Genomic DNA, 16,381 nt, shown 5'->3' on the forward strand with positions numbered 1-16,381 from the left:
ACTAATATGTCACTATAACTTTTCCACTCGATAGGCAGATAGTATACTTTGCCTACATGCTCTCTCGCCTCTCACCATCTCTCTTACAGTGATGTCCAGGTGAACGTCTACAACTACAGAGAGATCCGAAAGTCGGCTAACGTGATGGGCATGATCCGAGGGAGTGTCGAGCCCGGTGAGTGTGTTTCTATTTTCTCCTTAACTGTATATTCATGGGCTAGATAAGAATTTTTACGAAACAATGTCAAGATTATATAGCTTCCGCAAAACATAATGACTTATTTATTGTTGTCGGAAACCTTTAAACTCGAGCACTTATTATCACAGTTTCGCCCTGTGATAATGCAGTAAATCGCAAGGTTATCAATGTTCAACTCAACTTGACTCATTTTATCAACCTCAGAAGTAGTGTTAACCTAAGTCCTAAGGTGATCTGTTGGTTAAACAGGGCTTTCAAATTAAGTGCTCTACTTGCTAACTTGTCTTACGACAAATTTACAGCCGCCACCACTTCCTTTTGTATTTGTTTTCACCAGTTTGGACCAATTACTGCAATATGGGGCATTACAAAAGGGGAATACATTCACTCCTACATAGGAAAAATACTATGTTATATCATTATTGTAATGTTCCGAACAATAAAAAATAACGCGCTGTATTTGGGTGACAGACTATTGAATTCTTTCAGTGCCCCAACTGTTTACCCCAGCAGACAATTTTTGGAAGACCTGCCTTTCTAGCTTGATTGAAAATCCTTTTTTTCAGACCGCTATGTCATGTATGGCAATCACAGAGATAGCTGGGTCCATGGCGCCATCGACCCCAGCAGCGGCACTGCTGTCATGCTGGAAATCACCAGGGTGCTGGGGAAAAAGCTGAAAGAAGGTGAGGAGCTGCTAGTAACTATGTGATATAGCTGTAGGTGTATAATTTGTGCATCTGGTTCGCCATTTTGAAATTGTAGTTGCTTCTACATACCGTAATGACGATTCTCCTGTTAGAATTTTGCATTAAGCCCAGTTCCTGGTTATTTAATTGTCAACATCCGTAGAAACGAAGCTAGAAAAGTAAAACAAATTCTGAATTCATTTCATGATTATTTCTAGAAATGAGTGCAGAAAGAATTATAGTTTTCTATACGTATTATAGTCCCTTTATGACTGGTTGATTACCAGATACATTGTGGGGTTTTTTAAAATTATTTTGCGATTTTGTTCAAAGAATACTGTGGCCAAGTTCTCAAAGCTACTTCTTAATCCATGCCAGACTTTCACATAGGAGTAACTTTTTCTTATGAGTGTTAAACTACTTTTCTAATGTATATAAACATTTGTTATGCACTTGTAAATGCATTAACTTACAAGAAAGTTGTATTGCAAGTAAACCCACTAGCTGGGGTGGGGCTTGGACGAGAGGGGGTGTTCGGTGATGAGAAGCCCACTTAACAGAAGTGGAATGTGAGCTACTATCAGCTCTCATTAATGTGCTCATTCCAGTCTCATACTGAACAAAATTAGTTTAGGGATGGAATACGACCATCTCCAGTAGGATTTAGAGGGGCACAATATCTATAGTTTATAGGAACGTGTGTGGCTCCTATCCATTATATTTTTCAGATTGGATACATGGTGAGCCCTCTTTTAATTCACCCCTAAAACACCCAACTCGGCGTCAATTTGTTTGTTCAATTGGGCTAGTTCAGCCCTGCCTGTAAGTTTGGGAACACTCAGAAATTTACCTATTTGGGTATTCACAATCTCTTCTGTGACTCCTTCCAAAAAGGTTGACATTAACTCAAGTCAAGGGTAGGAGTAAATTCATTTACAGCATACTGCTGTGGAAAAGCACACCTTCAAATTGGTGGGGGTGCAGAGGAAATTAATCCTCTGTACGGAAAAACGTGTAACCTGTGAAGAATCTCAAACCCCAGGTCCCTTATGTCCTCGTCCCATTTATTACTATGTGGAAATAACCATCTCCGACAGAAAAAAAGGATCAGAAGAATGCTGGGACACTAACCCCGCCCCTCCCACCAGGAGTACATAAGGGGTACTTACCCAGCAGTCCCCCTGTTCTTTTTTCTGTCTGTTGACAGATTGGTCTTGGATGCTGGTGCTGCTCCTGCTGGGCTGGGGTGGCATGCACTTCTTCTTATCTTCCCCCGCCCGGCTGCCTGGCTTTGCGGGTGTTTTTTTTCCCGTTAGTCTGCCTCCTGGCCTGTCGGGCTTGCTGGGAGGCGGGGCTGTTCCTGGCTGGAAATCCTGATTGCCGGCCCTTTGCGATTGGTGCGCCGCCTCCGGAGGGTTTCTTCCGGGTCGCTGAGCGCATCTTTCTGTGGCCTGGCCGGGTGGGAGACGCGCTGCGCTTTCTGTCTCGTGGATTTCCAGAGCCGGATGTTAGAGTGGGGGCCTTGTTCCTGTGGGTGTTCCGGCCTCCACTCCGGGTAAGTCCCGCATAGCGGAGGTTTTGTTCTCTTCCTGCATGTCGGGCTCTTTCTTTGTCCTTCTGCCTCCCTTACTTGCCTCCCTCTGCAGCTCCGTCATGAGTGCCTCTGCCTCCAGCGCTGCCACTGACGGGTGTTTGGGGCCCCTGTGCCTCGCTCCGCTCCTGATGGGCTGGATCGCTCTGTTCCACGTCTCGCGCTGGTGCGAGCTTCGCACGACGTGTTCCTGTTTTCTCAAGCTGCGGGTGGCTAGCCACAGGGAGTCCACCCTGCAAACATGCACTATGCTGATCTGAAGGCAATAGCAGCTGTTGGAGGCTACCATGAAACATATATAGGCCTGCATCAGGAGGAAGCGCTAAGTTATAGCCAGCTAACAACCTCCGCTACCCATTTTGGAATTAACACTTAGGTGAGGACTCCTCATGATGTCGTACTTTGTTTCTGTCTTCTGACATTTGGAGCCTTTGTTATGGTGGTGTGCTGACTCTGGATACTGATGCATTCACTGCAGGTGTTTGTGCTTGGCTTCCTGTTCACAGGTTCAGTTTCCCGCAGATGCACTCAACCTCTTATGCCTCATTGCGATGTGTACGTGACATTGGTCTGGGGATGCTGGGTATTGGACCCGGGGCCTCCTGAGTGCCATTCATACTCTCTGCTCGGGCCTCGTGATGTGGGGTGTGTCCGTCTGTACGCCTTTGGGTATTTGGTGGTTTTCCCTCCTGTTCTCTTTCTGACCTTGATCTTCTGGCATGTGGGGGGCTGCGCCTCAGGTGCTGCACATGCACCATGGCCTCCTGAGTGGCTTGGCTGTTGCTGTGTTTCTGGACGCTCCGTTGGGGTTGTGCTTCTTGATGCTACCGTATTTTGTGGGCTGGAGTCCCATGTTTGTTATCCCGACCGTTGCTCTGGGCATCTCTCCTGTTTCTGCCTTGCAGTGTGGTGTGCTGTGTCTTTGTGTGCTCCCTGATGTTTGTACATCCTCTTGTGGCACGCTGGGCTGCGGCCTAGACGGCCTGCGCTCACGCCTTTGCTCCGTTGCACACTTGTGTGCTTCATGTATGCTGTGGGTTCTGACCTGGAGGGATGCACTTTCGGCGCGGACTCTGATGGTTCCCCGGTTTTGTTTTGAAGGTCTTCGCTTGGTCCCCGGGGGGCGTGCTTGTGGCACTTTTTTTTGCTTCTCCTGCACTTTGGTGTCGGGGTGTCTGTCGGTGTGGCCGTGGACGGGCTGTGTTTTTTGCTTCCTTTTCCTTGAGCTCCTGCCTTTTCCTCACTTTGGACTGGCTCGTCCTGGTGGGCTGGGGCCGGTTGTTGGGCTCCACTCGTGTCCTAGTTTCTGCCTTCGTTGTGCCTTTGGCTCGGGCCCTGTTGCAAGGTGGATTTGCACTGCGGTCTTCTCCTTGTACTTCGGGGCTGTGCTCTTTCTTCTCGGCTCTGGCGTTGCCTTCCTGGCTGCCTTGGGCTGTCTGTCGGGTGGGGGCCTTGTTCTTGGTGGTGTCCCGACCTCCCCTCCGGGTTTGCGGGGGCTGTGGCCTTCGAATTCCGGTGGGTGCTCTGCTTATCCCCATTTCTTGGGGGGGAAGGAGGTGTATTTGTGGCTCCCTCTCCTCCTTTTTGCTGAGTTCCCTCTCTGGCTTTCTCGCCCCTGGCCTTGCCTTGGCCTTCCCTGTGTCTCGGAGTGGTGCTCTGGGCTCCAGTGCCTCTGTGGGTCTCTGCCTGTGGCTTATGCTGGTTATGGTGCCTGTGGCAGCGGTGCCGGGTTGTTGTTTTGGTCTTCCTGCTGGTGTTCTGCCTCTCTAGGTCCCTTTCTATGTTGCATTTGCCTGCGCCTCTGCGTGTTTCTTCCTGCCACGCTTGTTTGTGCTGCTTTTTGTCCTGTTTGTCCACTATCCCTGTCGTTCGGGCTTGGTGCTGGTGCTCCTTGGCTGTGTCCTGGGCCGGGTTGTTGCGGCCCTGGCTTCCGAGGTTTTTTTGCCTGTGGCCTTTCCTCCCTAGGATTGGCTTCTCTCCTAGGTGGGGTCACCCGCTTGGGTTTCCGGATGGGGTTGGTTTCCTCTTTTTCCGCTTCCCCGGGCTACTCTGGCACTGTGTTTCTGGACTGGTCTGGCCTCCTTTCGGGGCCTGTCTCCCTTGCCGGTGTGCTTGGGTTGCACTGGTCGCTCCTCTCTGATCCTCGCTGCTGAGTGGTGTTCTGGTGCCTTGGTGGATTTTGGCTTCCCCTGGGGAGTCTTGTGTTTGGCCTCTTGGCTGTTGGCTGTGCTTCTTACTTTGGAATTTCTCCCTGCTTCTTCTGGTCTCATCTGGTGTCCATGATGCTGCTGGATGGACGTTGTTTGCTGCCTGGATGGATTCCCCGGGTACTGTTGGCCTCCGCTGGGTCTCTTCTGGCCTACAGTGTTTTTTTCTCTGGCTTGGTTCGCTGTGGTATGGGGGGTGTTGTCCCTTCCCTTTTTGGTGGTTCTTTTTGCCGGAGTTATGCCTCCGCTTTTCCCTGTACTCATATTCCGGGGGCCGTGTTTCGGTCTATCCTGGTCTGCAGGCTTGCGGTTGCTTCTGCTCGTTGTTGGCTCCTGTTCTTGGCTCTTCTGCTGGTTTCTGTTTGGTGCGACCTGCTCGGGGTTGCCTGGTTGCGCTCTTTCTGCAGTCCTGGACTGCCTGATGGGGCTGTTTTGGTGGTTTGTTGGGTGGCCTGGCACTTCTTTGCAGGTGTCTTGTCTGCCTGTGGGGTGGCTGGTCCCTCTGCTTTTGGGTTCCGGTCCCTTGTGGGTGTGGTGTGTTCCTGCCGTTGTGGCGTCTTGGTTCTCCATCTGTCGCCCTCTCCTGTTTCCCTGCTTACCTCCTCGTGGGTTTCGTTTGGGCGCCGCCGGGGCTGTTTGCTCTCTGGCCTGAGCTCTGTTGGGGCCTTCCCTTCTTTGGCCTTACCCAGGTTTTGGGTTGGGCCTTCGGGTCCTTCTGGTCGTGCGGGTTGCTTGGCTTCCACTTCGGCTTCCCGGACGTATCCCCGGTTGCCGTTTTTTGCCCTGGGGGTTCGTCCCCTGCGCGTGCCCTGCCTTGGGTCTTGCTGGGCTGTGGGGTTTGGTTTGCTTGTGCGTTCCTCTCTGGCTTCTATTTGCTTCTGTGATCCCTCTCCCCTGGTGGGTTGGGGTTCCGTGCTGTGATGTTTGGGCCTGTCCCACTCCTTTGGGTCCTCCGGGGGTTGTCGGCCCTCAGTCTCGCTGGCCTCTGTGTTTTTGCCCTGACCTTCTGCTTCGGCTGTTTGGGGTCTTCTCTGCCTGGCCTGTCTTTGGTTGGGCTTGACTGTGGTTGGTGTTGGCACCCTTTGGGTTCCCTTGCTTTGGTCTTGGGGTCTCTGGGTCGTTTGTCCGTCTGGTTGCACTCCTTCTCTGATGTTAGGGGTGTGCCTTCTTCGGGCTGTTGCTTCCTGCTCTGGTTTCCTCTGGTTTGGCTGGGGCTGTGTTCTGGGCTTCCTGTGGTTCCTCCTGTTCCCTTTTCCTCTTTGTTTTTTCCAGGTCTCTTTGTCCTGGTTGGTTGCCCTTGTTGGTTTTTGCTGCTCGGGTTTCTTGGAGGTGCTGGGTCCCTTGGTGCCTTGGTTTTCCCTCTTTCCCTGTCCGTGGGCTCTGTCTCGCCTTCCAGGCTGGGTGCTCGTGGTCTGTCAGCTGTTGCTGGCCCTTTTCTGTTAGGCCTGCTGATATTTTGTGAGGTTCTGTTTTTTTTTTCCTCTGGCCTCTCTGGAGTCGTGTCTTTTGCTTCCCTTCTCTTCTGGTTTGGTCCTGCCCTTGGTGGGCTTCTCAGCCCCTTTTTTACCGGGGCAGGCTTTGGTTTTTGTTGGTTGGGGCTTTGCGTTCCTCTGGCCCTCTTGTCCCCTGGGTGTTTCTTTTCTTTCCAGGGCCTGGGTTTGGCTTTCATGGGTTCTCTGTGCCTGGGTTTGGCTCCTATTGCCCGATTCTGTCTTGCTGACCTGGTGGGTCTTGGCCTTTTTCTTTGGGTGGCCTCCTTGCTGTTGTTTCTTCTTGCCTCGGCTGGCTTGTGTGTCCATCCTCTCCCCTTCTCTGGTTGGCTGTGGGGTGTTCCTGCTGTGGGCTGGTTGACCTCTGTGGTGGTCGGTCTGGTCGTCTGGATGTTCTCCCATTGTTTTGTTGGGTGCACGATGGTTTGGTGGGGCTCCCTCTTGTCGGGGGCCCTGCTTGGGGTTTTGCCGGTTCTGCCTTTTGCCTCCTGCGGTTGCTGCCATGGGGTGTTTCCTGGGTTGGCTTCTGTTTGGTTTGGGAAGGCCGGCTTTTTTGCTAAGGTATTCTCCACATAGTAATGAATGGGACAAGGACATAAGGGACCTGGGGGTAATGCTCTATTACTTACCTGTAATCTTCATTACTCTGGGTCCCGTTGTCCTCGTCCCATATAAATGACCCGCCCTCCCTCCCGGACGGCCGGCCTTCCTGTTTTGGGCTTGGTTGTTCAGGAGGACTGCTGGGTAAGTACCCCTTATGTACTCCCGGTGGGAGGGGTGGGGTTAGTGTCCCAGCATTCTTCTGATCCTTTTTTTCTGTCGGGAGATGGTTATCTCCACTTAGTAATGAATGGGACGAGGACAGCGGGACCCGGAGTAATGAAGATTACCGGTAAGTAATAGAACATTAGAAAAAGTCAGGAATTTGCACCCAGGTGAGGTCGAAATCAGTGGGTGCAGATTCCAGGCTTTTTGCGAATCGGTCCCTGTATGTGTTTCTAACTGTCCCTACACAGTTTGTTGACACGTGGACACTTCTTAAATATATATTCCACTGATTTCCAGCAGAGAAAAAAAAGCGATAATTGCAACTGTATGGAATTGCAGGGTGCATGAAAGATTTTGCAAGAAGATGGGAAATTGTAAGAACTATATTTTTGTTCTTGTGTGGAAATTCAGAACATTTTTAAAGAATCCTGAATAACAATTTTAACTGCAATGTGTATGGATCGTCTGCAAAGTACTATATTAAAGTTGTGCTATTTTCCCAACAAACACATATATGTACTTCTGGTGAAACTAAAATGATTTAATAGAGGCCATTTTTAAATGTCTGGTTTTGATATTTTTCTGCTTAGAATAGAACAATGCATGCATTGCTTCCGAGTCACATCCCGCCTAAAATGTGTGCATTGAAAGCAGTGCAAGACTCCAACATGGCTTCTAAGAGACCAAAGTAGAAATGGATAAAAAGCCTGTCGGGTACAGAGTAGACATTCTTAGCGGGTCACTTTCGAGGTCCAGCTAAAGTGTCCAATTTAAGATACCTGAATGGGTGATTCCACCCTGGAAGGTGTAACCATGAAGGACATACGTTAATTGGTTAATGTTGATTTGCTACAGTGTTCGCTTTCCACCTTTGTCATCATACCCCACAGGAAAATGGCGCCCACGAAGGTCTATTATATTTGGCAGCTGGGGAGCCGAAGAGTTTGGCCTGATTGGGTCCACCGAGTACACTGAGGTAATTTTGGCTCTGCTGCCCTGCTAATCAGAAAGTCTAAGCTTTACATACTATGATACTATTTTGTCCTATGCGAAAGACAAAACGTACTGGATTTTCTTTTTCCGGTTAATGGGAAAGTGAGACCTTTTGAGCAAACCAGTGCTCAATTTGAGCCGGTTCTTGTGATCCACTGATTTTCGAGGGCCAGCACTTGTTTGATCCCATCAGATTTTGACCTAGGCCCTAACAGCTAACAGAAAAAAAATAAAAGAGAAAGACTGAAAAACCGTGCCAAACGGAGAAGCAGGAGCCTAAGAGAAGAGTGAGCTAAAGGGACAGGGTGGTGGATTAAACAGAAACGAGGAGGAAATAAGAAAATCGAGCCTTGGTATTTTGCAGTCTCTGACATTGAACACTTGTTGCCCGGTACTTATTCTTTTTACGAATTAAGCACTGGCAAATACCTTGTGCTGATTTGTACATATTTGTCAAATGGGCGAGGAATCAAGGACCAGCAGTATGATGGATTTTGCATTCTAAAAAGGGCATTTCTCAGGGTTTACTCTTAGGCAGTGGAGATTATTGTCTGTCACTCAGGATTCCTTTCTAAAGCTTCAACGTAGTCATGTGCATCCATGCTTTCCACAAATTGCCTTTTAATTGTTGCTGCTTCACAGGAATTGGAAATTGTGTTTGGGGTGGTGCGTAGGAAAGGTAGCACGGAGATGAAAATCAGGAACTTAAACTCTTCAGCCTGTCTCCATTTGGTGTGCTAACCTTTGCTGATGTCACCTCGCAAAAAGGCAACATATAGGGACTGACGGCCATATGTATCAAGCCTTTTGTGATTCGCAAAGGCCGAAATTCGCAGAATTTCGGCCTTTGCGAATCGCAAACGGCCTTTTTGCATGTTTTGGGATGTATGAAACATTCCCAAAATAAGGAATTGCAAACTTGTGCGATTCCTTATTTTCCATAGCATTTAGGGAATCGCAATTTTGCGATTCCTTAAATGCTATGTATGTAGCATTTTTGGCTTGCGAATTTTGGTTAAGAATTCGCAAATTACCACCAACTTGTAGTTGATGGTAACTTGCGAATTCTTCGAAAAATGCACAATTTGGCATTTTTAAAGGTGGCATGTGATGCACACACATGCCCATAGGGCAGGTATGTGCGCCATATGCACACACATGTTCTTTTCAGGGGTGCAGCAGGGTGTCTTTGAGACACCCCTGCACCCTTGCAATAATTCTCAAATTGCGATTAGCAAATTGCGAATTCGCAATTTGAAAATTATTTTGCATTCATTCCTATGGGCCTCCTGGCCCATAGGAATGCATTGGAAATTATTCCTTAATTGCGAATTCGCAAAATGCGAATTCGCAAATAAGGCAGCTTAAGGAATCACTAATAAAAAGCTATTTTTTTCATACATACCATTTTGCAATTCCTAAATAGTGATTCCTTAAAATTCGCTATTTAGGAAATGCAAAATAGTTTGATGATACATATGGCCCTGAATCTCAAAGATTGGTGCATGAGTCAGTATGTCCTACTCTTATAGTAGGAAAAAATTCCCAGCGTCCCAAATTTAAAGGATGCCCGTGGAAGAAATCCCTGCCGGGTGTTGGGTATCTACTGCACAAGTTTGATTGCTAGACACAACCACCAGGTATCACAACAGATAATGTACGTGCAACTGGTCACAATTTAAACAACACCCTACCATAATGCTAATCATAAAAATGACAAAATCAAGAACATAAATAATGCTTGTGTGACATGAGAAAACAAAGCACAAGTGTTAGGCGATGTACATACATTTATTATACATTTATACAAAAGGTTCATACAATATTAAAATACATCATATTGTCCATAAGAAAATTGTTAAAAAATGTTCATGAGAACATGAGTCGACGCGGCGTTTCGGTTAAAAAACCTTCCTCAGGACAGTTTCTATAAAGAAACACAGTATTCCTACATCATAATCGCATTTTTTAAAACATTGTTAAAGATGCATTAAAAGAACCATTATTTTTTATACACAAACATCATAAATAGCTTCTATACAGTCGTTAAATATCTCTAGTTGTCACACAATTTAGTCATAAAATTTTGTTCCAAAAAACAATCACAGTACTCTAACGTTAACAGTTTCAGAAATTTCTTTATATGGGTTACAGCAAGCAATGCTTTATACCGGTGGTTGTGCTATTAAACTTGTTAAACCTGAACTACTTGTATGTATTTGCTAGCTCTTATTCCCACCTCTTGGGAGACAAACCCCCTTCTATGGGTGAATTTAAGAATAACCCAGGTTATGAAATAAGGGTTTCTTACCTCAGAATATCAATTTGTGGTAATTGAACCCCAGCTATCCAGTCTGGGGTGTAGTTTATTAAAACCACAAAAGAGGTGTCCTGGTTAAGGTCCACACTCAAGTATACTGAAGTCCCATTAATTCGAGATGTGATGATTTCTGTCTTTATCTATATGCGCAAAGAAAAAGGATGGTATATTATATACACCCCACAATTATTTAGTTGATAGTAGGATAAGGGGGCATTAATCTCAAACATACCTTCTTGATAAGATCTGAAAATTTATCGCTGTATCGGAGGTGCCACCAGTAGATATTGGAATACTAGAGATAAAAAATAATAATAACAGAAATGTTCTGGTGACTTTTACACTTGGTTGATTAGACCGAATTCATTAGACTATCTGGCAGCCAATAGCCCTAGAATAGCTGGAACTTACCAATGTTGCTACTTGTGCAATCGCTGTAGCCGCGTGCTAGATACGTTCTGTCGGCTAGATCTGGTCATAACGTTATATGAAGCATCTGTGAATTAATAAGAAGCATACCCAAATATGATACTTATATTTAATGTTTATAAATTAGAGGTTCAAATTTAGTTAATCCTGGCCCCCTTATCCTACTATCAACTAAATAATTGTGGGGTGTATATAATATACCATCCTTTTTCTTTGCGCATATAGATAAAGACAGAAATCATCACATCCCGAATTAATGGGACTTCAGTATACTTGAGTGTGGACCTTACCTGGGTTATTCTTAAATTCACCCATAGAAGGGGGTTTGTCTCCCAAGAGGTGGAAATAAGAGCTAGCAATTACATACAAGTAGTTCAGGTTTAACAAGTTTAATAGCACAACCACCGGTATAAAGCATTGCTTGCTGTAACCCATATAAAGAAATTTCTGCAACTGTTAACGTTAGAGTACTGTGATTGTTTTTTGGAACAAAATTTTATGACTAAATTGTGTGACAACTAGAGATATTTAACGACTGTATAGAAGCTATTTATGATGTTTGTGTATAAAAAATAATGGTTCTTTTATTGCATCTTTAACAATGTTTTAAAAAATGCGATTATGATGTAGGAATACTGTGTTTCTTTATAGAAACTGTCCTGAGGAAGGTTTTTTAACCGAAACGCCGCGTCGACTCATGTTCTCATGAACATTTTTTAACAATTTTCTTATGGACAATATGATGTATTTTAATATTGTATGAACCTTTTGTATAAATGTATAATAAATGTATGTACATCGCCTAACACTTGTGCTTTGTTTTCTCATGTCACACAAGCATTATTTATGTTCTTGATTTTGTCATTTTTATGATTAGCATTATGGTAGGGTGTTGTTTAAATTGTGACCAGTTGCACGTACATTATCTGTTGTGATACCTGGTGGTTGTGTCTAGCAATCAAATTTGTGCAGTAGATACCCAACACCCGGCAGGGATTTCTTCCACGGGCATCCTTTAAATTTGGGACACTGTGAATTTTTTCCTGTCATTTCCCCTGGTCCCTAATCGTACCTTAGGGGGCCTCCTATACCTTTTTGCTACTCTTATAGTACTCATGACTTATTGATGCATCTCATCAGAAATTCAAAAGTACGCCTTGCTTGCTCCCCACGTACTCCTGGAATTCAGGATAACCCAGCAGCACTACAAAGGTAAGTTACAGCAAATTCTTTGTGAATCGACCTATGAATTCAAACTATTTGCCTGTTGGTAGAACAAGGCTACCATAATCACTATGTAGATGTCTTATGAATATTAAATGTCCCTCACGCTTTTACTTGCATATTTTTGAAGACACCTTCCTATTTGGATGTATATCATTTCCAACAATAAACATGTCAGTGAGTCTTTTTCTTGGCGACTCACTAGAAGACGTTTGTATGCTGAGACCAGGGTTCAGTATCCTGCTGGGATCTAGGAAATAAAGATGGACTTCGATGAAGAGACGGAAACCGGTCTTGGGTTGTGTTCTCATTCAGGGGGGACCTGGTGTAATGCAGATGTTACAAGGAGTTAATAAATTCTGTCCTCCCATTTAAGCACTGCAGAAACGATGTGACGAGGACGTCCCCACTCTTCTGTGCCTGGTCAATCCAGGGTAACTTAACATCAGCCGTCCCTCACTGTGCCTCAAATAACCGTAGTAGAGGCAAGCAGTAGAAACCTTCTCTGGCATGTCATGAGTGCAAGCCTCACCTCACACCTGGGAGTGCTGCCTGCTTAAATAAATAATAATTGGCTTTACCCAGGAAAAAATATTTCACTAATCACATCTTTGTCTGCGCTTCACACAGAATGAGTGATGCAACAACTTCTGAAAAATGAATGGTACGGAAAAAGTATTGGTTTATCTTCTGTAGCATCCATATTACCAGGTGGTTTTGTCAGTGATCCCTCCCCGGTGATACTGGGCCGCTGTCCGACTGATTTAAGATATAAACTATGTCCTCATGCATTCCAATAGAGGTGGAAGGTCACATCAGAAGAGGCTGTAGGCAACCTGTGAGATAAAATATTCCTGTGGGCTGATCCAAGATGTGATTCACAATATCTCAAGTCAGTGGCTGAAGGCATCCGAGCAAAAGAAGCCAATGATTGAAGCTGACTGGCCCAAAGCCCCTTAAAGTACTTATAGATTACAAATGTTCGCAAAAATGGCACAAGCACCATAAAAGTCAAAACTAAAAACAAGTGACTTCTGCAATAAAGGAATGAGGCTAGCATTCAGTTAAAACAATGTAATCTTTTTGTATAGTTGCTTCTTTTAAAGTTGGCTTTTCCGATATTTCTATGATCTTATGATTGTGCAAGAGTAAGGACTGATGCTGCATGTGTATTTCTCTCTTCTATCTCCACTCCTTCCCGTCCGGCTGCAGGAATATTTCAGCAAGCTGCGAGAAAGAGCCGTGGCCTACATTAACGTTGACATATCAGTGTTTGGTGAGTCAAGCTCTTGCATCCAGGAACTATTTCTCAGATGCTCTTTTATGTCTTCTCCGGTTTAATTGGTGGAAGCCAGGGCCAGACTGGGAACCCAAAGCAGCCCTGGCAAATTTTGTTGCACCATATATCTGTTAAAATAAAAATTTACGTACCACTTTCACACTACTATAAGTCATACTTATAACTCACATTCATACTTCGCACCACCTTTAAAATAATATCACTCGTGCCCCTCCGTACACAGTCTTGTCACCTCACTCGCCACACTACTTTCACTATAACTCGCCACTGTACCTTGTACTGTGTTCTAGCAAATAAAATAATTTCTGATGTCATAAGTGTTTTAAGAACTGCAATAATTTCACATGTTATAACGTAGGTAACATCCCAGGGGATAGCTAGTGCATGGAGAAGGATCGAGTTATAGTTCATGTGGTGTGGAGAGTGAGGTGACAAGACTGTGTATGAAGGTGCACAAGTGTAGGTATTACTGTGAGTATGACTTATAGTAATGTGATAGTGATGCGCAAATGATATTTTCAGCAGATAAGTATATGTTTTGTATTTGTTATTTGTCGGATAGGCCTTCCGGAACTTTGGGAAACACCCGAGATCTATTGCCCTGGGATCTCAAAAAGGGAACTCCACACTCAGATACGTAGGCAGAATTTTTTAACATTACAGAGCTCTGCAACTATGGGCAGGCTAACGACAGAGTTCCTCTTAGTTAAATTGGAATCTAAAACGGAGGAATTCTTTGATGTAATTGAACCTCCGCTTGCTAGAAAGTTGTATTTTCAGCTAAGGCATGGCACTTTACCTATTAGGTCATTTACATGTACATGGTTAAAATCTAACAATGAAGCTTGCCCTGCATGTGATTTTAAAACTGAAAATGTACCACATGTACTGTTTTTTTGCCCTGCCTATTCTGCAATTGTTGGCTGATTCCAATTTGCAAGAACCTCAAACTCCTGCATTTCACTCAGGCTTGCAGGATACTGACCTATGATACTCATCCTCCTATTGTGTTTGCTGTATCCCGTTATTTATTTAGTATGTGGCGTAGAAGACAAACTTTTTTAACTTAACTGTAGCAATTATGACACTCTCTATTTTCTCGCTCTTGATAACTCATAGTTTAATTCTCTTCTTAACAATTTGATGATTATTTATTGTTTTAATATTTCGTGCTTGTATGTATTTTATGTGCACTTTTATGGTCTTTGACCGAAATAAAGTTATCAATAGTATTTGTTATGGTTGTGTAATTTAAGGTGTGTTATTCACTAATTACATAGGAATAAGTGCGTATGTGGTGCATAAATCATAAAATTAAGAGAGAACTATACCTTTACAATTTCTAATGTTTGTGGAGTTTAATTTGAATTTGTATAGCATAATTGCAGTATGGACTTATGCCCAGTAGGTCCACTATTGATTAGTGCCTGAACTTGTACATGGTTATGAATAAGTATGTAGTGGCACTTTCTGGGTCTATTGCCATGGCTTTGAGAGACCTCACACCAGCCTTCGAAAGAGTTAACCATGCCAAATTATGGAAAATTCTATTAAAAATGGTCCTGATATTGGATTTTTTAGGTTTCTTCACGCACCACTTCAGCAGTAATCTGCTTTACGGATGGTTCTCATTGTACTCGTTCATTCAAAATGGGCAGAGGGGTCCAGCAAGGGTGCATCCTAGCTCCTTTTTTATTCACTTTGTATATTAACAGATTAGAACAGGTGTTAGTGGCAACTAGAACAGATTGCCCCCTAATAGGTATGCGCTTGTTGCCTGTATCGCGTTACGCGGATGATGCTGTATTGTTGATTAGAACCGCCCGCAAGGGGTTTACAAATCCTTCTGGAAGCTTTTGTGTACTGTATGGAGGAGCTGGATTTAGCTATTAATTTTAACAGATCCTTTGTAATGGATGGGGAAGACGATCAGCTAAATCTTAAACTAGGTGGGGGCACATACTTTATACAAGGTTTCCTATTGAGGATTGAGATGTGACTAAGTAGTGAACTGAAAACCCTTGTTACAAGTGAAAAAGGGTGCGACCCTTGACCCTGCATCCAGGCAGGTCGCTCCCCACGCTGCGTAGCTCCACCGGTCTGCGCCCGTGCTTCCACCTAGCTGCTGCCAAGTTCGAGGCCCGCCTGGTAGGCCCCGTCCTGCTCTGTCCCTCTCTGCTTTGTATCTCGTGCCCGTTAAAATTGCTTAAATTCTCTCCTCATCTACTGTTTTCTGTGCCTTTCTGCCCTCTGATCCACTCGCTTGTCTCTTGTTTTTTGTGCCTTTCTGCCCTCTCTTCCACTCATTTTTTGGGCTCTTCTGCCCTCTATTCCACTAGTTTTTTGTGCTCTTCTGCCCTCTGTTCCACTCGTTTTTTGTGCCATTGTGCCCTCTCTTCCACTCGTTTTTTTCCTTCGTTTTTGGTGCCCTTCTGCCTTCAGTTCCACTCTTTTTTTGTGCCTTTCTGCCCTCTGTTCCACTAGTTTTTTGTGCTCTTCTGCCCTCTGTTCCACTCGTTTTTTGTGCCTTTCTGCCCTCTGTTCCACTCGCTTGTCCCTCGTTTTTTTGTGCCTTTCTGCCCTCTGTTCCACTCGTTTTTTGTGCTCTTCTGCCCTCTGTTTCACTCGTTTTTTGTGCCTTTCTGCCCTCTGTTCCAATCGTTGTTCCCCTCGTTTTTTGTGCTCATCTGCCCTCTGTTCCACTCGTTTTTTGGTGCCCTTCTGCCTTCTGTTCCACTCGTTTTTTTGCTCTTCTGCCCTCTGTTCCACTCGTTTTTTGTGCCTGTCTGCCCTCTGTTCCACTCGTTTTTTTCACTCGTTTTTTGTGCTGTTCTGCCCTCTGTTCCACTCGTTTTTTGTGCTCTTCTTCCCTCTGTCCCACTCGTTTTTTGTGCCTTTCTGCCCTCTGTTCCACTCGTTTTTTGTGCTCTTCTGCCCTCTGTTCCACTCATTTTGTGGTCTTCTGCCCTCTGTTCCACTCGTTTTTTGTGCCCTTGTGCCCTCTGTTCCACTTGTTTTCCCTGTTTTGTTTTGTATCTTGTGCCCGTCAATATTGTATTATTCCCCCTTTAATTACAGGCTTCTGCGCTCTGTCCCTCGCTGTTTTGCATCCTGTGCCCGTTAAAATTGTTTAATTCTCTCCTCAATTACTGTTTTTGTGCCCTGTGCCTG

General features: G+C 45.0%; 1 protein-coding gene across 1 annotated transcript in view; it reads left to right on the plus strand.

The window, feature by feature from the left end:
* Positions 1–16,381, plus strand: part of NAALADL1 (N-acetylated alpha-linked acidic dipeptidase like 1) — a 246,209-nt gene that overhangs the window by 91,527 nt on the left and 138,301 nt on the right. The window contains exons 8-11 of the mRNA XM_078660781.1: positions 90–175; positions 766–885; positions 7,835–7,920; positions 13,123–13,186. Of these exons, the coding sequence (XP_078516907.1) occupies positions 90–175; positions 766–885; positions 7,835–7,920; positions 13,123–13,186 (356 nt within the window). The remainder of the gene's footprint in view (positions 1–89; positions 176–765; positions 886–7,834; positions 7,921–13,122; positions 13,187–16,381) is intronic.

This window comes from Lissotriton helveticus, chromosome 9 (assembly GCF_964261635.1).
Source record: "Lissotriton helveticus chromosome 9, aLisHel1.1, whole genome shotgun sequence".
NCBI lineage: Eukaryota > Metazoa > Chordata > Amphibia > Caudata > Salamandridae > Lissotriton > Lissotriton helveticus.